Source organism: Cervus elaphus, chromosome 3, assembly GCF_910594005.1.
Source record: "Cervus elaphus chromosome 3, mCerEla1.1, whole genome shotgun sequence".
Lineage (NCBI taxonomy): Eukaryota > Metazoa > Chordata > Mammalia > Artiodactyla > Cervidae > Cervus > Cervus elaphus.
The window spans coordinates 41,523,966-41,549,295 of record NC_057817.1 but is presented as its reverse complement, the minus strand read 5'-3'; the positions used below and the strand labels follow the sequence as shown (position 1 = coordinate 41,549,295).

Here is a 25,330-nt window from a genome sequence, read left to right as displayed (position 1 = left end):
CCCTGATTTACGTGCTGTAACACTGCTCTCAACTTTTAAACAAAAGTGAAACAGGTGCAGTCTCATGATGCATTAATAAACAGAGCAACAATGTCGAGATCATTTCCTTCCTTTTTTTTATGAAATCTTTTTTTAAAAATCCAGTCTATTTTGTCAAAATCTGACGAATGTACCACTTTAGCCATATAAATTGTTAGGACTTTATATTTTACTGAAATCATCAGGGAGCATCAAAATATCTAAAATTATTTGGTAGGTAATAAAAGGAAAATAGTTTTATTTATTTGTTTGTTTGTTTATTAACTTAGCTTACTATTTGGGGGGTGAAAGGGTAGAGAAATAGCATGAATAAAATGTCAATGAATGATTTAGTTTAATTTTACCTATTCTTTTAAATGCATCTACTAAAATCACATCTTATAATGCAATGGAGCTTTATAATTTATATAAATTATAAGTTTACATAAGTTTTATAATTCAGTGAAATTTACAGATTTAGGTTAAAGAAAATTTAGCTGGAAACCAAATGGTCCACAAATAGGAAAAACATATAAGGCTAAATCAAGTTGAATGCTCCCACTCATCTAAAATTACATTTTGTTGAATTCTGATTTTTCTTCCCTTTAGTTGAGCTGTCTCTAGTGATTAAGAAAGCCCTGAACAATAGGATAGTGAATGACGAAAAACGTCCAAGACAGTGGCTCTGGAGAGTGAAAGGTCATCTTGAGCATTCCAGAGGCAGGTAAATTCCCAACTTAATGTAACCGCTGGGATGACTTCAGCCTATACTATGTGGAAAAGAAGAACCACCCAGCTGATCCTAGTCAACCTATAGAATCCTGAAAAATAAATAGTAATTGTCTCAAAAAAAAAAGTCTTCAGCAAAACCTGGTCTTGTAGGTGTCTGAATTTTGAAATCATTGTTAGTTGTCAAGACTTAAAAAATGCATTCCATGTTTGTAAATTAGACGAAAAGAAATATTTGCCTTTTGAAAAATATTTTATGAAAAATTTCTATCCTGAAACTCAAGTGAGTCTTGGTGGCGAGCTGAACAAAACAGAACAGAAAGGATCTTTGAGTTCAATTGTGGTTATAACTATGTGAGGAAGACTTCTGTTGCTTGAAGTAGCTGAATTTCCCTTTCTTTTGCTTGTAAAATACACTTAAATTCACTGTAATACCTTGCCTTCTTTAAGACAGAGACAAATTCATAGATGCAAGAAATGATTAATGCATGTTTTAAAAATACATGAGTGGTAAGTTGATGGAGAATCTGAAAATGCTTGCTTGTTAAATAAGTAGAAACTCATATGTCCTCCTAAAAAGGAAATCTTGGGTTCAAGTGACAACTTGTCTTAGCCAGACCATATTTTATTCCAATGTCTTTGTAAACATAGCTAGAAACGAACAGAAGAGAAAACTCTTGTAGAAATCAAGTATAAATATGGAAATGAGCTTTTTTTTTTTTTGCAGGCAACTAAATAGCATCTATTGCTTGCTATAAAAGCAAAGCACTTAAGCCTTCAAGTAGGCAGCATAAACTTGTCAAATTTAAGTGTGAGGATCTGAGCTTTAGTTCATATAAAATTTGGATTAAAAAGGAGTGGTTAGGTGGGTGGAAAGAGATTTTGTGTTCCTAACCTGATTTGGTTCATTTTTTTCCTGCTATAGTTCAGCACCTCCTGGAACATCAACATGTTCCTTTCTGCTTAAGACAAATCAATTATGATTTCTCTTTTAAGCAAAGCAGCAATGATGGAGGAATGAACTTCCCACCTCCCATCCCCCTACCCCTATAGTTAGAAAGACACATGTTTTGAACTCCTAGAACTTAGTCACTGCACTTTCTTGGTAAACAGATTTCCTTTGAGTCATGCTGGTCCTACTGAGCACTACTATATTTGTACAGAGATCTAAAAACCTTGATAAGGGCAGGGTAGTAAGTGAAGAGGTTTGTAGTTAAGATCCCACAAGTCATAAGATTGTAATTCACAAAATCTCCAGTCTAACCTTTGTATAAGGTTACTGTGATGCCTTTTACATTTTGACAGGGGATTGAGGGTTTAATGATTCAGAGGCTCCATGGCGAGGTCACACCAATGTACTGTATTATCTTTACATCTCATTTCACAACCATATCACTTTCCCTTTAACTCTGTGGCAGTGGAAGAAGCTGCTGGGTTTTGTTCAGTTTGATTATTTAAAAAGTGGGTGGTTTCCTATACTGATAGCAATGACTTCTCTACATCCTGTTTAATAATTTGATGCATTATAATTTCCTTTTTTTAAAAAAAGCCAATTCTGACCCCAAATGCTGGGAAATATCTCCATTGCTAGGAGAGATAATACAAAGACTTTACGAGCTATATCTTTTTAGACAGGTGAAGCACACAGAGTAAGAATAAAATGGAAATGTTACAAATTAGCTGGTTAATTAATTGACTTAGGCAGATTAATGAGATGTATCATATAACACTTCAACACTTCCTGGCAAACAGGTGGGGAAACAATGGAAACAGTGACAGACTTCACTTTCTTGGGCTCCAAAATCACTGCAGATGGTGACTGCAGATTTGAAATTAAAAGACGCTTGCTCCTTGGGAGAAAAGCTATGACCAACCTAGACAGCGTCTTAAAAAGCAGAGATATTACTTTGCCAACAAGGGTCCGTCTAGTCAAAGCTATGGTTTTTCCAGTACTCATGTATAGATGTGAGAGTTGGACCATAAAGAAAGCTGAGCGCTGAAGAATTGATGCTTTTGAACTGTGGTGTTGGAGAAGACTCTTGAGAGTCACTTGGACTGCAAGGAGATCCAACCAGTCAATCCTAAAGGAAATCCGTCCTGAATATTCATTGGGAGGACTGATGCTGAAGCTGAAGCTGAATATTTTGGCCACCTGATGTGAAGAACTGACTCATTAGAAAAGACCCCAACTGGGAAAGATTGAAGGCAGGAGGAGGAGGGTACAAAAGAGGATGAGATGGCTGGATGGTGTCACCAACTTGATGGACATGAGTTTGAGCAAGCTCCAGGAGTTGGTGATGGACAGGGAAGCCTGCCATGCTGCAGTCCATGGGGTCACAAAGAGTCAAACATGACTGAGTGAACTGAACTGAACTGACCATATAACAATATGGTTTTGTTAGATAAATGCCAAACTTCCACCATATCATACACAAGGTAAACAATTTGGTATGCATGATCTGACCCATGTTAAAACTGACTGTATTCCTCCTTGTCACTGTATGGCTAGGACTATATAACTGTTTAGACAACTGGCTAATGTTTAAAGGAACAATCACCAAACTCATGAATTATGTTTTATATTTATTTGGTATGATTTTTTTCTCTTTGTAAACATTCCAAGAAGGTATCAGTTCATTACCTTGACCTGTTATTTATTATTATTATATACCTGTTATTTCAAAGAAGGTAACATCCTCCTTTGAAATATAAGACCTGTGAAACTAGGGTAATTGGCAATTGAACAACAACAAAATCTTAAATCATCGTTTTCACTATCAATGCAGAATGTACTGCTTCAAAAGATATTTAATTAATTTTGTAAACACATTTAAATATAGAAACTAAAATAATGAATTTAATTTTATTTCCCTGAGATTTAACTTATTAGGCAAGAGGAAGTCTAGTTTTCAATCTTTATGAACATCTTTAAACAATACTTGAGGTCCTACAATGTTCTAGGTATCATATGAAAATATATAAAAGAAAAAATGTCTCTGTCGGTCAAGAAACTTAAATTCGAAATAAACACAGATGAGTAAGTGAAAGGAATTCTCTGTTTGGTATTTTTCTATGTTTTCCAAGGGTAGTTTTTAATTTAAGTAAAATCAAACAAATAAATAAATGGCAACAACAACATCAAAACACCCTTCCCTGAAAGTAATTAATAAAAGTGTAGAAACGGATGCTTCAAGACAGCATTCATCATGTTCTGTAATCAATGTAAAGGATGAAAACCCCAAATACCAGTATTCCTTTTTTTTTTGTTCTGGTAATAACCACGTTACCATAACAGGGCTATAATTTGGGGATTAGAAATGTGAAAGAATGGGTTGAGGCTTAAGCTGTTTATTACACATGAACCACAACGATGAATAAAGAAGTGGGGAAATTCGCAGAATACCTATCAGCCTAAAGAACTATCAACAAATGCTCTTGCAGAGCCTCTTGGACTGTTCGTGTCTGAAGCTCCCAGCAAGAGCCTGTGAACACTGAGGATGGCTCTCTTCTGGCAGCAGTTAGGGCTTCTGGTCAGAGGGTATCACTGGGCCCATTCTAGAAGTGCCAGAAGAAAAGGCTACAACAACCCCCCAGTCCTTGATGAAATGTTCCTTATATCCAATTAAAACACATCCTAGGCTCCTGTAATACAAAACTTCCCATAGTCTAGGTTTCCTAGATTGTTAGACTCCCACAATTCTTTCAGACACTATCATATTTTGATCATCAAATACACTTTCAGTATTCAAATGCAGTACAGGCTTGAGGTCTACTGACAGCTAACAGTTCTGTGACAGGCATTCAGGCTAGGCTGCTTGCCTTTACCAGACTGAGGTGTGCTGCACCTCAAATATTTGATTTTAACTAATTTTTGGTACGGTGAGCTTCCCTGGGGTCACAAATCTAGATGACTCACTAAGCTGCCATATTCCTAAAGCCTTCAGGATGTCATTTAAAGGCAGAATAAAGCACCAGGAAGAAACACTTAATAACACTGAAAGCTTATGGGTGTGTGTGTGTGTGTGTGTGTGCACTCAATTGTGTCTGACTCTTTGCAACCCCCTGGCCTGTAGCCCGCCAGGCTCCTCTGTCCATGGGATTCTCCGGGCAAGAACACTGGAGCAGGATGCCACGTCCTACTCTAGGGGATTTTCCCAACCCAGGATGGGTAGCAGTGTAAATTAACCTAATGATCTTTTTTAGAGATGAGTTGTTCAGAGCAAAATGTGTACAAGTCAGTCTGTGAGGGGCCTGGACTACGGGCATGGAGTTTGGTTTGATGCATAAGAGGGAGCCTCTCCAGGGTCACGTGCGAGGGCTGGGGAGGGGTCTGGGTGTTTGAGTTCATCTTCACTCCTTCTCCTGGTCTCTCTGAAGTGTGAAGTGTCCTCTTCTTTCTCAAACCCCCCACAGCACAGTACGGTTATGTTTTCATAGCCCCTGTATTCTCCTTATCTGCTTGTCTCCTGTTGCCCTGTTATGAATAGAACTCATCGAAAGCAAAAATCATATTTTATTTGTGTGTTTGTTTGCTTATGCATTTATTTTTCTGGCTTTGGACACCACCTAGCTCAGTTATTGGCTATTTTTACCCCCACTGCATGCCAGGCCCTGAATGAAGGTGCTGAGTACACACATAAAATGCTCTCAAGGAACAACAGTGTAGGACCTGAAGGCCAACAGGGGATACGTCTTTGTACTAAACGCAGTGAGAACACAAAGCCAGCAGCCAGGCCTGTGGAGGCACAAGGGAAGCCTTCGCTATACAGTAGACTGATCTTGAAACATGAAAGGTGTGTAGACGTATCAACATACACACAAGCCCACGGAGAGAAGAAATGGTGTGCGGTGTCCTGGAGCCTATTAAGTTTGGGTTTGCTGAAGCATAAACCAAGAGAGTGTTGTTCAACAATAATAAAGCTCTGTACCCAAAGAGCCATATATCACAGTTAGAAATTCAGACTTGATTCCGTAGGATTTAGGAAGCCAGAGGAGAATCAGGACATTTGGAGGGCATGGCCGGATTTGCTTTTAGATTGATTCCTCTGGTGGCAAGAAAGAAAACACTGTGTGTGTGTGTGCACGTATGCGTGTGTGTGTGTGCATGTGTGTATGCATGTGTGTGTGTTGGGGTTGGTGGTGGAGACAGCAGGGAAGAAAACAACATTAAATGCAGGGAAACCAGCTGGAGGCTGTTGTTACAGTCATGGTTCAGCAATGAAATACATTTTCATTCTGCATTCAAATTATATTTGTTCAGTGTCTACTCTGTGATGACTTCCACGTATTTTCTTACGTTTTAAAATTTTATTCTTATTTCAAGTTTATAAGATGAGGATTATACCAAATTTTTTCTTTTCTTTTTTCTTTTGTTTCCTTTTCCTTTCTTCTTCCTCCCTCCTTTATTTCATTCTTCCTTCCTTTTTTCTTTCTCTATATTCATATAGGATATGAAGAATCTGAGTCTCAGAGAGGCTGATACTAGGTAAAGACAGACCGAATTTCACAGAGACTAAATCACTCAAAGTCACACACACATTTTAAATGCTGGCTTTGGGATTCAAACTCAATCTTGTAACAAAGCTTTTTATACCACACCTGACATTTGCTATAATGAGAGGCAGTGTGCTTCACTGCAAAGGGAAATAGACTAGGAATAAGATGTCTAGATGCTAAATACTGCTTAATATTTCACTTGCTTTGTCACCTTGATGAAGTCACTTAATTTCTATGGGCCTTACTCTCTGCATCTTTGAAATGTCCATATGTGTTCTCTCAAGGTCTAATTCTATGATTCTGTGAATTTAATTATGTTTATTTGGGATGACGTTTATTCTAGCAAGTTTGTTAAGAGTGGGACACAGCAAGGTGAAGTAAAAACAAGACTGGATTTATTTAAGAATGAAAATGGTGGAGGTGGTAGGCGAAATCTGAAAAGTGCCAAATTTAGAAAACACTGTAAAGGAAATATTCATAGTTCTAAAGACTGGGTTTCTCACCAACTGAAAAACCACATTTCATATTAATCCCAAGGTAAGCGGCTTCCCTGGTAGCTCAGTTGGTAAAAAATCCGCATGCAATGCAGGAGACCCTGGTTCGATTCCTGGGTCGGGAAGATCCGCAGGAGAAGGGATAGGCCACCTACTCCAGTATTCTTGGGCTTCCCTTGTGGCTCAGCTGGTAAAGAATCTGCCTGCAATGTGGGAGACCTGGGTTCAATCCCTGGGTTGGGAAGATCCCCTGGAGAAGAGAAAGGCTACCCACTCCAGTATTCCAGCCTAGAGAATTCCATGGACTATACAGTCCAGGGGGTTGCAGAGAGTCAGACACGATTGAGCAACTTTCACTTCTCTTTCACATACACGTGGACTTCCCTGGTAGTTCAGTAGTTAAGAATCTGGCTGTCAGTGCCAGGGACAAAGGTTTGATCCCTGGTCTGAGAAGATTCCATATACTGTGGGGCAACTGAGCCTGTGCACTGCAACTACCGAGCCTTCACTCTAGAATTCACAAGCCACAGCTGCTGAAGCCCATGGACCACAGAGCCCGTGTCCCCAACAAGAGAAGCCACCGCGACGACAGGTCCAGGCACTTCAGCTAGAGAAAGCTTGTGTCCAGTAACAAAGACCCAGCAATTCCAAGCGGTCACGAAGAGGCAGACACAACTGAGTGACTTTCACTGATTAGTGGAAAAAGTGACCATTTTGATAACAAAAACAATGAGAAGCAAAACTGTTGAGGAGGAAAGATATCAGGGTGTTTTTTGGAACAGCTCAGTAACAAGCAATCAATTGACAAATATATCTCAATGACTTTTCTTCTGGACAATTTGTTGAATAAGTCAAAATAAATTATAAGGCCATAAAGATTGGAGTAAAAAGTGTCAAAAAGTGAAACTTTGATATGAAAATGAACTTCCTCAAGGAATAAAAATACACAGAGTGAAATCAGAGAATTTTGACCTTTAGGGAGATTTTTATATCATCAGTTAACACACAATCAACAGCTTTCATCTCAAAGTCTCCTAGAATTGGGTTGTGTCACACTAACTGTGCAAAATTTTAAATGAAATATTCCACTCAACAACCTACCTCAGGGGAGACGTCTGTAATTCCAAACTGGGATAAACTCTGATGCAAAACATTGATATTGAGTGAACGCAGCACTTCTTCAGATGGCAGAGCATCAGAAAATCCTGCTTTTCGATTTATGGGAGACACAAATAGTTCAACACTGTTCTTCTTTTCCTAGTAAAAGCAGATTATTTGTATATGTTAGTAGACATGTGAAGCAAGTTTGGGAAATATTTTTTGGTTTTCCTCTAGAAATATTAAAGAAAACCAGAACCTTAGATTTTAAATGGCATCTTGGAGATCACTTTTATTAAGTATTCTCTTGTACACTTAAAATTACCAGCCCAAAGTCCCAAATCTGCAAATGGCCTTCTTTCAATTAGTTAACATGCCTCATTTTCTAATTTTATATTTCACTAGATGCTGGTTTATTTTCTATTCAATACTATAAATTTTGAGATATATTGTTCAGATGTTTCCTGAGAAATTGTGTTTAAAGACGTATTTTAAAATCAAATGAACTAAGCAAAATCTGATTTAAGAGTACAGTTATTAGACATCACCACCCCATCTTATAAGTTGCATTAATGTGAAGACTGGACTAACTAAGGAAGGCAATGCTGTCTTTGAACTTACTTCCCTGATCCTGTTTTTCACCTTAAATAAGTCACACTCTTAAGATTTATTGTTCAGTAGAAGTGCATGTGTTATGCAATGATATCATGTTACTTTCCTATTAGTCTGACCTCATTTGCTGAGGCAGGGTGAGAGGACTTCTTACCATAAATGGGTGATGTGCCACACACCCATAAAAAACAAATACTGCACAAAATGATGCTGCCATTGATAGAGTCTCTTTCACAACTTACACAAAACACGTGTAAAGAAAATGGTGGTTAGCTTTTCTTTTCAATACGCAGGGTTCTATCCTGCTAGAAAACTTTTTTTTTTTAAAGAATATTTTCTTTGAATGTAATTTATCAGAAGTTCAGCCAGGCATCAAATGGAGGACAGCTAGCAATCCAGGAAAAAATGTTTCTGTGTTTACAGCAAACAACAGACAACAACAGGATATCACACAATGCTGATGTGAAAGATGCTGGTAATAATTCAAATAGTTTATGATCTAATAGCAACGATAGTAGAGAGAGACCCTTGTTTTGTACTTGTCATGCTCCCCTGTGCCTTAAACCTGTTACCTCCAGGACAGAGGTATTATAGTCATTTCATTTTGTAAATGAAAGAACCTAAGTAGCCTGACTTAGGTCATAGAGCTGGGATACGGCCAAACCGGAAATGAAACAGAATTCTGGGTCTGTTTCCACAGCACTTGCTCTTAATCACTATACTATGCTTCCTCAGGTGTCATCATAACTCAAACTATTACAAAAACTACTCTTAGAAATAAACATGCATAAATGGTGCTAACATTCTCTGAGGATATGCATATCCCACTCTAGGTGTGGCAAATTCCTCTTTTACCCTTTCAAAGAGCCATTATACTCTTTAAATCTACACACATAAAAGTATATCTAAGATATCTAAGTGTACATATACATATGTAAAATCTAGATCTAAGACATCTATAATACCTCACTTCTCACTTGAGTAAGGTATACTCTGGATATAAATAACTTCTTTCAAGATAATGGGAAATGCTATATTTCTTCTTCTATGGTATTGTTAAAAACTTTGTTTTTTAAAAAATCTTATTTAGTCCCAGAGATTAGCTGACTCACAGAATAAAAGTTATTATGGGGATGAAAGTAATTTACCCTCCACACAGGAAAAAGGAAAAGAAATAACAATTCTAAACCAAAATTGAAAGCAAATTCTTCTCCATATGTGGAAATGCAGGTATTGATGTAAAACTGAGCCCGAGCAGGAGCCTAAGAATTTAGGGCAGGAGAACACGAAGTTCTTGCTTGAGTTTCTAAGGCAGTGGAAATTAAGAACAATTTTAAAACTGTAAAAGATTATTCCAAAGTCCCTTTTCACAGGAAGCTTTGATAATATGCTTTTTACAAAGAGAAAACCATATTTTAATCTGCCTTTCTTTGCCTTTGCTCACACCCACCTTCAAGTACAGATGGGAACATGTAGTTGGATGATATCAAGGTCCCTAAATACTGAGGAGAGGAGGAAAAGAAAGGATATGGGTGATTGATAGGTCTAAAGTGGGCCTAATAGAAAAGATCCTTTGGGCTTACTTTGTCCCACTTCAATTATCCATCCAAATTTTCTCTTGACATTTCAAGACTATTCTTGCATTTTCCTTGGACTGCTGTCGTTAAGGATGGTTCTTCTTCACTCTTTATTCAAAATCCTCTGCCTGTGTGTTCACTATCCTTCATCCTCCTATACCTGAAGGGATTTTAATAGATGCTGTCTGGAGACAGAGTCTTACCTGATACAAAACATTCTCTCTTAGGGAGAATATTTTGGGAGGAGTATCAGGGTGGTGAGACAGGTATTCGGGGGCCTTTCTATTTATACCTACCAGGGTAGCTAGTCTTGAACTATGAGAAAGTTGACAAACATTTTCTGTAATGGACCAGTTAACAAATACTTTAACTTTCAATTTAGACAGACAATCCGTTACAACTACTCAACTCTGCCATTGTAGCGTGAAAGAAGCCTTATACAATATGTAAACAAATGGGTATGGTTTGTTACAATAAAACTTCTTTGACAAAAACAGGTGTTATGCCAGATTTGGCTCATGGGCCATAAAACTACAGCATGGGTGTTCTTTATTATTGTTCATTATTCTTGAGCCCTGCAATAAAGATCAAAGCTTATACTCTGGAAATGCTAAACGTAGGTATCTTACAATGAGGCGATTGATGTGCACTTGCTGGGGTAAGAGTCCTAAAGCTGCAGCTACTCCTTGGCGAAATATTCGAAGCAAGGTTATGTTCAGCCTGTTTACATCCATTTGCAGTGTCTGGAAAATAAAAAATTCAAATTATAGTAAATCTTTGATTTTCAACATTCAGTTCCTGATGGATGACTGACCACAACAATTCCTGTGACTCTGAGAAATTCACAGTCATGGTGCTTTATTTCATTTTTAATGGAGATAAAATTATAGGGACATTTTATGTGAAATTTTAAATGGTGTTACTTAGGAAGATGGTACATTGTATATATAATGATGTGATTTGTCTAGTTATAATCAAGAATTCATATGAATGATCAATTCACAAAGAATTTCACTGAAATGTGTACTGATTTATTTTGCTTTAAGTCCAGATGATAGAATGGAACATGCAGCCAAGTACATTTCAGTAATCCAAGCCAGAGGGCATCCTTAATTTGTGTTCACACACAGTCACAGAGAGGAAGATTCTGTGTAAGTTCCATAACACCAGACTTGGCAGTTTCTCTATAGAGCAATTTGCTGCCAGTGCAAGGCAAAAGAATGAGCTGCAATGATGCATTTTCAAACTCTGGTAAAGAAACCAATGGAACTGATAATTGAGTCTAAGGTAAATAATTCTTATTCAATTGCTTGGGCAAGCAATTTCTTAATTTTCAAATAGCTTTGGAAAAAGACAACTAAGTTTAAAAATTCCTAAAATATAAACCAAGGTATGCAATTAATACTACATCCTTAATTCAAGCCATGGGTGCTGTTATTACATTCAAATTAGTTAACTATGTATTTTCAAAAATGCATCATAATCACTTGAAATGGATGCTTTGCAAAGTGGGAAAACAAAATCTTTAGGCATTTCTTATTTTATAACGCTTAATTCCCTAACTTGACCATAGAAGATTATCGGTAACTGTTAGATGGCTGCAATACCATCTGTTCTATAAAATGAGGTGCAGGTCTATGTACACATTTTTGTGATTAAGCGACTGGCTTTAAGTGTGATCTACTAGAGTGTAAGAAGTCTTAGAGGACCTTCTCCCAGTTTGCTGTGAAAGAAGAATTAATACTGCTTCAGTAATTTATAGCTTTGTTAGGAAATAGTAACTTCTCTATACATAAAGTTGGTACAAAATAAGTGATTGGAAATGACCAAATACTCATTGCTACAGGTGGCGCAGTGGTAAAGAACGTGCCTGCCCAATGCAGGAGATGCAGGAGATGTGGATTCAATCCCTGGGTCAGTAAGATCCTTGAAGGGGGAAATGGCAACCCATTCTAGTATTTTTGCCTAGAGAATTCCATGGACAGAGGAGCCTGGTGGGTTATAGTCTCAGTTCAGTTCAGTTCAGTTGCTCAGTCATGTCTGACTCTTTGTGACCCCATGAACTGCAGCACGCCAGGCCTCCCTGTCCATAACCAACTCCCGGAGTCCACCCAAACCCATGTCCAATTGAGTCAGTGATGCCATCCAACCATCTCATCCTCTGTCATTCCCTTCTCCTCCCACCCCCAATCTTTCCCAGCATCAGGGTCTTTTCAAATGAGTCAGCTCTTCACATCAGGTTACAGTCTCAGTTCAGTTCAGTTCAGTCGCTCAGTCATGTCCGACTCTTTGCAACCCCATGAATCACAGCACGCTAGGCCTCCCTGTCCATCACCAACTCCTGGAGTCTACCCAAACCCATGTCCACTGAGTTGGTGATGCCATCCAGCTGTCTCATCCTCTGTCGTCCCCTTCTCCTCCTGCCCTCAATCTTTCCCAGCATCAGGGTCTTTTCCAATGAGTCAACTCTTTGCATAAGGTGGCCAAAGTATTGGAGTTTCAGCTTCAGCATCAGTCCTTCCAAGGAACATCTAGGACTTATCTCCTTTAGGATGGACTGGTTGGATCTCTTTGCAGTCCAAGGGACTCTCAAGAGTCTTCGTCAACACCACAGTTCAAAAGCATCAATTTTTCAGCGCTCAGCTTTCTTCACAGTCCAACTCTCACATCCATACATGACCACTGGAAAAACCATAGCCTTGACCAGATGGACCTTTGTTGGCAAAGTAATGTCTCTGCTTTTTAATATGCTGTCTAGGCTGGTCATAACTTTCCTTCCAAGGAGTAAGCGTCTTTTAATTTCATGGCTGCAGTCACCATCCACAGTGATTTTGGAGCCCAAAAAAATAAAGTCTGACACTGTTTCCACTGTCTCCCCCTCTATTTCCCATGAGGTGATGGAATCAGATGCCATGATCTTAGTTTTCTGAATGTTGAGCTTTAAGCCACCTTTTTCACTCTGCTCTTTCACTTTCATCAAAAGGCTTTTTAGTTCCTCTTCACTTTCTGCCATAAGCGTGGTGTCATCTGTATATCTGAGGTTATTGATATTTCTCCCGGCAATCTTGATTCCAGCTTGTGCTTCCTCCAGCCCAGCGTTTCTCATGATGTACTCTGCATAGAAGTTAAACAAGCAGGGTGACAATATACAGCCTTGACGTACTCCTTTTCCTATTTGGAACCAGTCTGTTGTTCCATGTCCAGTTCTAACTGTTGCTTCCTGACCTGCATACAGGTTTCTTAGGAGGCAGGTCAGGTGGTCTGGTATTCCCATCTCTTTCAGACTTTTCCACAGTCTATTGTGATCCACACAGTCAAAGGCTTTGGCATAGTCAATACAGCAGAAATAGATGTTTTTCTGGAACTCTCTTTCTTTTTCAATGATCCAGAAGATGTTGGCAATTTGATCTCTGGTTCCTCTGCCTTTTCTAAGACCAGCTTGAACATCTGGAAGTTCATGGTTCACATATTGCTGAAGCCTGGCTTGGAGAATTTTGAGCATTACTTTACTAGCGTGTGAGATGAGTGCAATTGTGCAGTAGTTCGAGCATTCTTTGTAGTTCAAGGTTATAGTCTATGGGGTTGCAAATAGTCAGACACAAGTGAGTACACACGCACACACACACAGAGAAATCAAAGGGAGTAGGGGAGGTCAAAAGAAGTATAATGGTTTCCAATCAAAATGTACAGCTGAAGTCTATACTGCTTTTGCACCTTAGAGTCTTTTAATACTTGCGTAGGGGCAGGGGCCATAGAGCTTGGTCATGTTAGGTAGCTGGAAGACTTCTGGCAAAAATCAGAGATCTATAATAGGAAAGAACTATTGAAAAACTCTATCCAAACCCTAACTATAAGGTAAAACTTGTTTCTGGAGAGGGGAAAAGGAGAATTTTGCTGGGAGTATGTAGAAAAGCTACACTCATGCCATCAGTAACACTTGAAAAAAAAAATCAGACGAAAGCCATTTAATGATTCACAATTGTTTGTTATATTATTTTGTGTGCTTTTCTATGGTTTAAAAATGTTTCCTGTATACAAAAATATACTTTGATGCAGTGACTTCCCAGGTGGCACAGTAGTAAAGAATCTGCCTGTCAATGCAGGAGACACAAGAGATGTGGGTTTGATCCCTGGGTGGGAAAGATCCCCTGGAGGAGGAAATGGCAACTCACTACAGTATTCTTGCCTGGAGAATCCTATGGACAGAGAAGCCTGGCAGGCTACAGTCCATGGGGTCACAAAGAGTCAGACATGACTGAGTGACTGAATACACACACTTTGATGCAGAAAATAAAACTGAAGGATAAGTAGGATATGGAAATGCAGTAATGAGAAAAACATAATACTTTTAAGCACACTTTATATTTTATGAAAACATGCTTTATGGAAAATCCAAAAGATTAGAAAAACTAAATCCATCTGGTGGCTCTGAGAAACAGAGACTTCCTCTTATCTAACAGCTTACTTTCAGCTCTGCAAAGCTGTGGAAGCTGCCAGTAGATATTGGACCTTGTGTTGGAGACTGTTTACTCCCTTCCTTTGGAAAGCCCAGAGATGGGTTCCTCTGTTACTGCAAACACTGATGAGGAACCACCGACTTCTGGCTCACCAGCAGTGTTTGTCAGGCAGGGTGAGCAAGCAGGCACAACCCTTGATTCCCATGGGCACGGTTTGGAGCCAACAGTCTATGCTGAGAACTGTGAGCCCAGGGGGTGGTGTACACACTTGAGAACTCAATTCCCAGGGCCATGATTAACTTGAAGCTTGTAACTGTGGAAACAGTATTAAAGTCTAAGTTTCTCAGACTGAAATGGCAAATGGATGTGAAATGGGAACTCAAGATTTAAAATCACTCAAGATGGCAATGTTCCAAGAAGGTAAAACTGTGCCTTTGAAACAGAAATTTTAGATTCCCTAACTAAAATAAAGAAGTGAGTTGAAGCAATTGGTTTAAAACTCCAATCATCCGGTTCATTGCATCAAATATTTGAATAATTTACCTCAGTTCTCTGCTTGCCTGTGAAAAGTTAAGCTGATCTCACAGCACATGCATGTATTTCTGACTATTCACCATAAAAGAGTAATGCTAAAATATAGTACAAACAAGCAAAAAATGTATTGGAAGGCCTAATACATGCCAGACATTATATACAATTACAATTTGAGAAAAAGAAAGGGTTCTAGAAAAAATGAAAATTTTATTTCAGGGAAAATAAATGACTTCCTATAATAAAAGAATATATGTTACCTTCTCCCACCTGGAGAGATGCTAGAAACACACAGCTTTTTCTCATCCTATTAAGTTAGATCATAACAGCATATAAATTTCCATGGCAATAACAGTGTAACAACTTCAAAGTTACCATATAACAGTGCAAGAAATATTTCAGTCTTATTCTAAACCCATTTGGTCATTTCTATTATTTAACATACAAATGACTGAAAATTTTAAGTTTAAAAGAAATTACAATGCTTTTTCCAAGTACAAATGCTAAGCCATTTCACAGTAATGAGTGATGCAGATAGAGTTACTATCCCAAACAACTGAGTACTGTTATTGATATTATCAATATCTAAACATATAAAAAATTAAGCATGGTAAAAATTCAAAGATTTCAAGCTCTATCTGTATTTAAATTTATTGGGCTTCTGCCTTGCAAAAAGATTCCTGAGTCAGTTCTTTTGATCTGGGTCCCATGTCCCCTCCCCTAAGCCAACTTCTTCCCACAAAAGAAATACCCCTGTGATATAACTTTCTTTCTTTGGTCACTAGACAGTCTACTAAAACTTTTGAAGCCTATGAGTCTTAGATATAAATCAATTTGAGGAAACTGATTAAAATGTAGCAGCTGAATTTATGTACCAGCATTATGTTTAAATTGTAAGTATGCAGCTAGCTTTCAGTTATTTCTATTTAAAGGACAGTTTGAATTATTTTTGCCTGGCCGGGGCAGGGGCGGGTCAGTTTTCTAAATGTTAGTCACCTCTTGAAGCTTGTTCTGTCATCTGATCACCCCCAGTAAGAGTCAGGACCACACCTGGTGACCCTAATAGGGGGAGGAAAGCCAAAGAGATGTCCTCAAAGCCCTCAAAGAAGTTCAGTTTCAATTCCCAACAGCCACAAATGATCCCAGCCTCCTTTAGGACCAAGCAGGTCAGGAAGACTCCACTCACCTCTTCCTAAATTTAATGTGTGCTCACTGTTACCCAGGATCTCTAAGCTCATCCTTGGCAAGGAGTTTTCCTTTTTTGGCCAGCAGTTGGAATGTCAAGTGATTCCCAAGAACAAAAGCAAAAGTTTCTCTTGTCTCTGAATAGAGAAGAAAAGCCTGATCTATTGGAGGAATTTTATACCATCACTCAATCTTTTCTTCTAACTCTCTGTGCTGTCCTCGTCTGTCACTTACATACTAATCATTTTTATTTCCATATTTCATGCTCCCACATTTCTTAGAGTCACACCTGCAGCCTTCCACCTGACGGTTCCATTTATACTTCAAGCACAGTATTACTCAAGCTGAACTTGCCTTTTTCCCTCTCCTCATGCACTACCAAATTTACTTCTGTTTCTATATTTTAGAAAATATAATGCTGTCAGATTTCCATGACCTCTCTTTCCCTTCCCTTTGCTTGCATCTTTCAGTTCTCTGACAGTACTCTATGTTGAACTTTAGTTATTTTTGTTTAAATTTTAATAGTAAAAATTCATATTACAAAAATTTTAATTTTAAGATATATAATAAAAAATGGAAGCATGCTTGCCTTCTCCTAACTTTTCATTCCAATCCTCAGACACAACACTGCTATTTCTTGGGTACTCCTGCAAATATTTTCTATGCATATAGAATGTAAAATAATGTATATTTATTATATACCATGTTTATTATTATTAAACACAAATATGATTAAACTACACATATTGTCCATAGCTTGCTTTATTCCACTTAATATATATTTAATTTATTAAATATATCCCAGATATATTTCTGTATTTACAATAGATACTGTCATTGATTATCATATTTTGAGTCTCACCTAATAATTTCTTACTATAGCTTAGCTGATCCCATTGACTTTTATTATTTTAGTAGATCTAAATGTGTTTTATGTTATGCTATCTTTTAAAATTTATTTCTATACCTCCTTAGTTTTCTGTCTTTTGCTAAGTGGTCTTTTTTTTTTTTTGGTCATTCTAAATATTTTTTCTTCAGGTGCCTATGTTCATAATATACATATTGCATGATAATATATTTAAATCTTTATTTTTTTATTTGAAAACTTCAGAAAATATTTACTAATTGATGCTATGAAAAGTGAGGAAGTGTACATCTCTTGCATCAATTATCATGATCATCTTCCAATTTTTATAATTACATTATTATTTTTATATTGTTATATTTGATGATATTTATGTTTTTATGTAATAGAGACTACTCACTAAACCTATTGTTTCCTCCTGGCATCTTAGCCCCTTTATATCTCGGTGGAGCCATGTAATAGTGCTCACCAATTAATGTAAATTAAAGTGAAGTGACATTTTCTGTCTGAGGCAGTCTTCTCTACCCTCTCTCTTCCCTCTGTCTATAAGCTGTATGGGTCCAGCGTAACTCTGAAGACTGTAATAAAATGATGGAGCCATACAAAAGAAGATGCATAGGACCTGATCACTGCATGAAGCAGAGGTCCCATCCAACACTTGTTAAACAGCGATATGAGTTAAAAATAAACCTTTATTGCATTAAGTCACTAAAATATTGGAATTGTGTTAGCATTATTTACACTAAAGAATATATTCTGTAATTAAAATTTGTAAAGCTCTGTAGTGTTAGTTACATATTCATAGTAAAGATCATGATCAGCTCTTTTTAAGAAGGGCATACCATTCCTGAATTCTTTATTTCGATGTATCTCTCATTTAGCTGTATTTCATTATCAAGTAGATTCTTTCAAGCAGGCTTCATAAGCACTATGTTTCCTCCCATGTTATGTGTTTGAAAATGGCATTGAAACATGTAAATTATCACATGTGAAACGAATCACCAGTCCAGGTTCGATGCATGAGACAGGGTGCTCGGGGCTGGTGCACTGGGATGACCCAGAGGGATGGGATGGAGAGGGGGTTCAGGATGGGGAACACATGTATACCCATGGTGGATTCATGTCAATGTATGGCAAAACCAATATAATATTGTAAAGTAGTAAATAAATAAATAAATAAAAAAGAAAATGTACTTATGGTGCCTTTAACAATAAATTACAACTTGGCTGGATATTAAATTCTTGATTCAATCCTCATTTTTATTCTTTGCCTTTAAACTCTGCTGCTATTATTCCAATGCCTCTTGGCACTGAAAATTGCTGTGAAAAATGCCCTGGCCTGAGGCCAGCCTGTCTTGTACATAACTTGCTCTTCTGCCTGAAATCTCATAGGAGTCTTTATTTTTTAAAGTTAAAGAGTTTCACCAGGATGTTTCCTGATTTGGTAGTTTTTGCAACATACATAGCCTTGATGTCTACACATCCTAGATGTCTTATTTCAGAAGTATTTCTTTCTATTATACATCTGAATGATTTTTCTTCTAAATATTTTTTGGCTCATCTTTAAGGATACTAATTTGCAATTTTATATTCTTTCTTTTTAACCACTTTATTGTTTAATATACTTGTTTTCTCTTACCACTTCTTTATTTCATCAAAATTTTCTCAGGTCTATTCTGTGTTCTTATACGTTTTCAATAGAATCTAATCTAATTCTTTGGTTTCTAGTGTGATTTTGATTCTGTAAAGTATGTTTTATTATTATCTTCGTTTATCTTCTGAGTTCTGTCAGTGTATTCTTTGTGATGCTTCAGATAAGATATGCTCTCTCTTAACTGTTTCAGACAGGAAATGGCACAAAACTTTCGTTTATAGTTTCCTAATCTTCTCTATCCATTTTTAAATCTATTTTTTCCCAGAGTTCAGCTTCCTTTCTCTTTTAACATCCTCCAATGACTTTCTATTACCTTTAGAATTAAATTCAATTACATGGCTTACCAGGCTTTACTTTATTTGGCTCCTGTTCCTTCTAAATTTCATCTCATATCTCTCACTCAAGTCACTCCACCCTTTTTTCCTGTTCCTCAAACAAGCTGTGCTCATTCCCACACCATGGCCATGGCATCTGTCTGCCCACTGGATAGTCATCCAACACCACTATATGGTGGGTCCTTCTAATCTTTCTGCTCTCAATTTAAGTGTCGTCTCCTCAGAGGGGTTGTCCCAGCCTGGCCAATCCCTATCACATCACCCTGCTTTATTTTCCGGATAGCATTCCTCACTATCTTATAGTTTCTTGCTTCTTTTTTTGTTTGTTTGTTTGCTTATTATATACCTCCTTTCACTAAAATGTGCCTGGAGGAGGGCAGGGCAACCCACTCCAGTAATCTTGCCTGAGAATCCCATGAACAGAGGCGCTTGGTGGGCTACAGTCCATAAAGTCACAAAGAGTCGGACATGACTGAAGCAACCTAGGATGCATGCTTTCACTAAAATGTGAGCACCGCCGTTGTGGAAACTTGCCTTTCTGGTTCTCTGTTATGTCTCCAGGACCTGGAATAGTGCCTGGCACTTGGTAGGTGTTTAATAAATCTTTGTGAAGTGAAGGAATTGTAAATCATCACACTCAACATTGTGTAGTTACTACGCTTGACCCATGAGTAGCACTCGCTTGAAAGTTGTGGGTCCACAAATACACTGATTTCTTTCACTGGGTATGCACTACAGCATTACGCAAAGCAAGGGCTGGTTGGATCCCAGGATGCAGAACCTCAGATGTGGAGGGCCGACATCTGAGTAATGTAATCAAAGTTACATTTGGATTTACAACTGAACGTGGGGGTCTGTTCAGCTAATCTTCGCACTGTTCAAAAATCAAAAACTATAATTGGGTGGGGCTTCAATGTTGGGGCTTCCCAGGTGGTGCTAGTGGTAAAGTACCCATCTGCCAAAGCAGGAGACTTCTCATTAGAGACACAGAATCGATCCCTGGATCAGTAAGATCTCCTGGAGTAGGAAATGGCAACCCACTCCAGTATTCTTGCCTGGAGGATCCCATGGACAGAGGAGTCTGGTGGGCTTTGGTCTTCACAACTGAGTGTAAACACACACACACACACACACACACACACACACACTTTGACTACTGCACCATTCAGGAGGGGGAAAAATCAGTTTATTTCATCTAACCAATTCTTTGAAACTTGTTTCTAACGCGCAAAATCAATATCAGCTTCCTGAGTTGTGTGTTATACTGTTTGTAAATGGCACTTAATCAGAGTGTATATTTCTTGTGACTAATTTGAAGAGTTTTAAATTTTATCTTTCTAATTATAAAAACTAAATATGCTCATGATAGGAGATTTAGAAACTTCAAAGAATTAGGAAAAAGAAATAAATATTATTCGTAATAGTTTATTTCATCACCCTGAAATAAACCTTGTGGTATTTTAGTGTTAGCTTTTTTTCTAATATGTAGGTAATATAATGTAATGTGCACATATGTTATATATATGTGTGCATATATATTTAATATATAATCTAATATATATCTAATATATATTATGTATCTAATATATAATCATACAAATATGTATCCATTTTAATGTGATGCTATAACTGCCACATATATCTATGCCTTTTCTCTTCCCATAATGTTAGAACTGGACATAGAACAACAGACTGGTTCCAAATAGGAAAAGGAGTACGTCAAGGCTGTATATTGTCACCCTGCTTGTTTAACTTATGTGCAGAGTACATCATGAGAAACGCTGGGCTGGGAGAAGCACAAGCTGGAATCAAGATTTCTGGGAGAAATATCAATAACCTCAGATATGCAGATGACACCACACTTATGGCAGAAAGTGAAGAGGAACTAAAAAGCCTTTTGATGAAAGTGAAAGAGCAGAGTGAAAAAGGTGGCTTAAAGCTCAACATTCAGAAAACTAAGATCATGGCATCTGGTCCCATCACCTCATGGGAAATAGATGGGGAGACAGTGGAAACAGTGTCAGACTTTATTTTTTTGGGCTCCAAAATCACTGTGGATGGTGACTGCAGCCATGAAATTAAAAGACGCTTACTCCTTGGAAGGAAAGTTATGACCAACCTAGATAGCATATTAAAAAGCAGAGACATTACTTTGCCAACAAAGGTCCATCTGGTCAAGGCTATGGTTTTTCCAGTGGTCATGTATGGATGTGAGAACTGGACTGTGAAGAAAGCTGAGCACCAAAAAATTGATGCTTTTGAACTGTGGTATTGGAGAAGACTCTTGAGAGTCCCTTGGACTGCAAGGAGATCAAACCAGTCCATCCTGAAGGAGATCGGTCCTGTGTGTTCATTGGAAGGACTGATGTTGAAGCTGAAACTCCAATACTTTGGCCACCTCATGCGAAGAGTTGACTCATTGGAAAAGACCCTGATGCTGGGAGGGATTGAGGGCAGGAGGAGAAAGGGACGCCAGAGGATGAGATGGCTGGATGGCATCACCGACTCGATGGGCATGAGTTTGAGTAAACTCCAGGAGTTGGTGATGGACAGGGAGGCCTGGCGTGCTGCGATTCACGGGGTCGCAAAGAGTCGGACACAACTGAGCGACTGAACTGAACTGAATGTTAGGAGGAAACACGATTCCCCAACCCTGATGTTTTATTCTGTGTGGTGGCATCTCAAACATAGCAATATTCCTGGTTCCTCCCCTCCTCAATCTCCCCAGGGGAGGGTAAGTGACATGTAATTGGTGCACTTGGAATGAGACACTGGGGCATATGTAGCTCTGTACTTCCTTTTGGCGCCTGCTTACCTGTAAAGACAATACAACCTGGTATACTCTTTGCAAATAGTAAAGTAAGTTGTGAAGGCTCTGTCCCTTCCAGTGAGGCCCCAGTTGCCCAGTACTCTTGTGACTGGTGGGTGAATTTGCTAAAGAAGGAGAGGCAGTCATAGAAGTATACTCTCATGCTCCTAAGTCACAGTCCAGCAGCTCCATCAGCAATAAAGTCACATTTTTTATCTTCACAGGTCTGTTTCCTCTGTCTTTCTTGGGCAGGAGAAGAGAGATGCTATTTCTTGTCCCCCTCAAACACCAATACATGGTGCAACAAACCTAGACATTACATTGCACCCCATTGCCCAAACCCACAAAAGGCAAAAAGGCTCAACAACTATTTTTGTTAGTTGACCTTGATTTCAGCATGGATATTTACAGGGGTGGCAGAGTTCAAGGAAAATCTAGTATATGGTGCTGTGGAGTCAAGAGCAGTTTGTGAAAGAGGTTTGTCAATACTGCTGGATGCTGCTGAAGGTTATGAAAAATGCAGGAAAGGGTCTTGGATTTGTTGATGAGAAATAATTGGTGCCCTTCAAGTAATGAATCTCAAAATGTGGCCCATGGTCCATTGGGAGGCCAAGTGAGTCCTCACTGGAACTTATTTGAAAGTGCAGGATCACTGTGTAGATATATGGGTGCCTGGGGTACAATCCCACAGACTTTCTTCTTTCCTAGGTATGTGTGTTCAATTGCTCAGTCGTGTCCAACTTTTTGCAATCCTTTGGACTGTAGCCCACCAGGCTTTTCTGTCCATGGGATTTTCAGGCAAGAATACTGGAGTGGGTTGCCATTTTCTCCTCCAGGGGATCTTCCTGACTCAGGGATAGAACTCGAGTCTCTTGCATCTCCTGAATTGCAGGCAGATTCTTTACTGCTGAGCCATCAGGGAAGTCCTCTTTTGTCCTAAAGTGTCCCTTAATGAGTTTTTAAGGGTTAGTACAATTTGATACTCATAAACTAAAGTTAGTGCGTAATGAGTGTATATTGAGAATTTGGTAGGGAAGGTGGGGTGTTAAGATGTGATTGGATACTGAAAAAACAGGCAGAACACCAAGGCCAGTTTTTTCTGAGAACAAAGAAGACAAGATGGTAAATAGATAGAAAAATCTTTTCCCTTCAGGTGGTAAGAGTTTTGACCTTTATACTACAGTAATCATGCATCATGTGACTTAATTGTTCTTTTTAAGATCTCTACACTGTGATGAGCTACCTCTTTTAACACATGACATGCCAATGCTACTTTTAGGCAGAGTAATGTCTTGTGACATTTTGAAAACAATTGCAATGCCACCTTCACAAGTTTCTCATATTAGACTCTGTTAGAGCTATGGGCTGCTAAAACAATTGACTAGCTAATCAGTTAAAACAATTCATGAAGGAGCTAAATGAAAATTGGTAGAGAGTGAGAAAATGTATCTGAATTCTTGTTTAGAAAGGAAAGACCTTGTGGACAAGGGAGATATTCAAGAGCTTCTCAAATTATGTTCTCACACATTTAAAAGCTCTGGAGTACTCGGTTTTCTAATAGCTAGAGAGAATGAATATGACTTAAAATAATAATGAGTTTGGAAGTTGTACACAGGTAAGCAAACACCAAATAAGAAAACTTTGCCACAGTATAATATAATAGTTAAGAGCATGGTTAATAAGACAGACTTTGATATATCCTGGGCTAAGTGACCTTGGTCAAATTACTAACTCTCTCTGAGCCTCACTTTCTTCATCTGTCAAATCGAATGTTAACTGCATACCTTTCACAGGGCTTTTGAAGATCACCTGTTATCAAACATAAAACAGCTAAAACTGATAGATAAAAAGTGCTCCATAAACTTTGCTTAAAATTGTGGGTTGACTACATCAGTATTAAAAACAACAAAGTGATCTACTTCTCTGAATACTCAGCATGTGGGTGAGGAGCAAATCTGTTGACTAAATGAAGGTTTTATACTTATTTCCTGGAACTGTAATAATATTAATATACTAAGAAGTGGCCTGATTGGATTTCCAGTGCTTACATTTACTGATTTAACAATCAAAGGACTTTGGCCAAAAGTCAATTAGGAAATCTAGGTCAGAGGAAAAAGCAATGGTCAAACAATTTGGTTTTGCTAAAGTGACATAATTTTGGAAGAACACACGTTTGAGGTTCAAGGTTAAAATAGCACATTTTAAGAAGGATTCTTTGATTTCAGAATCTCTACTTCCATTTGCTCCCTATCCCACTCTTTCTAACCATGGTTGTGTGAACCATCAACTCAGATACAAATTGTATAAAAGACTCCTTACAGCTACTGAATCAAATTCATATTTATGATCCTTTTCTTGTTTCTCTCTCTACTACTGCAAATTAAATATTAATATTGAAACAGTCAATCTAGTGATTTAGATTGCAATCCCTATCCTACTCATTTGAAAAGCTTTTTATAACAAAGTTTTTCTTCATTAATCTCCCTTTTCTATTTTAATATTACCTCTTAATTAGTGTTCCCTTTCACATACTCTAATAACATTCTTGTAAAAAAATCTTTTCTTTTGCCTTTAAAGACTCTTCTATTGGAACTTCCCTGATGGTCCAGTGGTTAAGACTCTGAGCTTTCACTGCAGTGGGAGCAGGTTCAATTACTGGTTGGGGAACTAAGATCCTTCATTTCACATGCCTTGTGGCAAAAAAAAAAAAGCCTCCCATAATTTAGCAATAAAGTTAAGAATTTTAGTACATTGTTCTTAAAACTTTAAATTCTATTTAATTTGGAGTAATCCCCCACCTTTATAATGAGCTATTTTAAAAAATCATGAAATGGTGATGGTCTTGACTTTTCCGAGTCAATGGAGGAGATGAGGCTTCCAAAAATCACAAAATACCACTTCATATACTTTTATGATACTATCATTCCTATACTTTGTGACTTGGTGTCCATTTACATTTAGAAAAATATTTTAACAAAAGTCACAGACACATTTATGGGTAAGACAGACGAAAATACAGTTTTAACACAAAGTTCTTTGGAGACAGGGGAAAAATCACGATTTACCCACGAACAGATATTACTCTGAGTACAGTAAACAAATATAATAGCAAGTTACTTGCTTTTAACAGAATTTTCAAGTCTCATTATTATATGCTCCAGTCAACAGAAATTTCCACATTCAACTCCCCTGATTATGTTTTCTACCTTGTACTGATTATTATTTCTTCTCCATTATTCTTATTTCTGCATTCTCGTTCAATCTCCCCTCTGTTGTTACTCCCCCTCCCTGTCCTTCAGCATCTCTTATGCTGCAGGCAGGCACACTAACCAAAAGCTTGAATGGAAAATGGCTAGAATCAAGGCCAGGCAGAAACCCTACAGACAAAAGCCCAATGCTCAGAAGAATGCTGCCTGAAAAACAAGGTCAGACTAATTCAGGTTTCTACAATCAACCCCGTCAGGATGACA

At 38.0% G+C, this 25,330-nt stretch overlaps 1 protein-coding gene across 2 annotated transcripts in view; it reads right to left on the bottom strand.

Annotated features, from left to right (window-relative positions):
- Positions 1–25,330, bottom strand: part of PTPRR (protein tyrosine phosphatase receptor type R) — a 269,220-nt gene that overhangs the window by 115,573 nt on the left and 128,317 nt on the right. For both annotated transcript variants that reach the window (XM_043887108.1, XM_043887116.1), the window contains exons 3-4: positions 10,654–10,767; positions 7,839–7,994 (exon numbers count right to left, since the gene is read on the bottom strand). In XM_043887108.1, the coding sequence (XP_043743043.1) occupies positions 7,839–7,994; positions 10,654–10,767 (270 nt within the window). The remainder of the gene's footprint in view (positions 1–7,838; positions 7,995–10,653; positions 10,768–25,330) is intronic.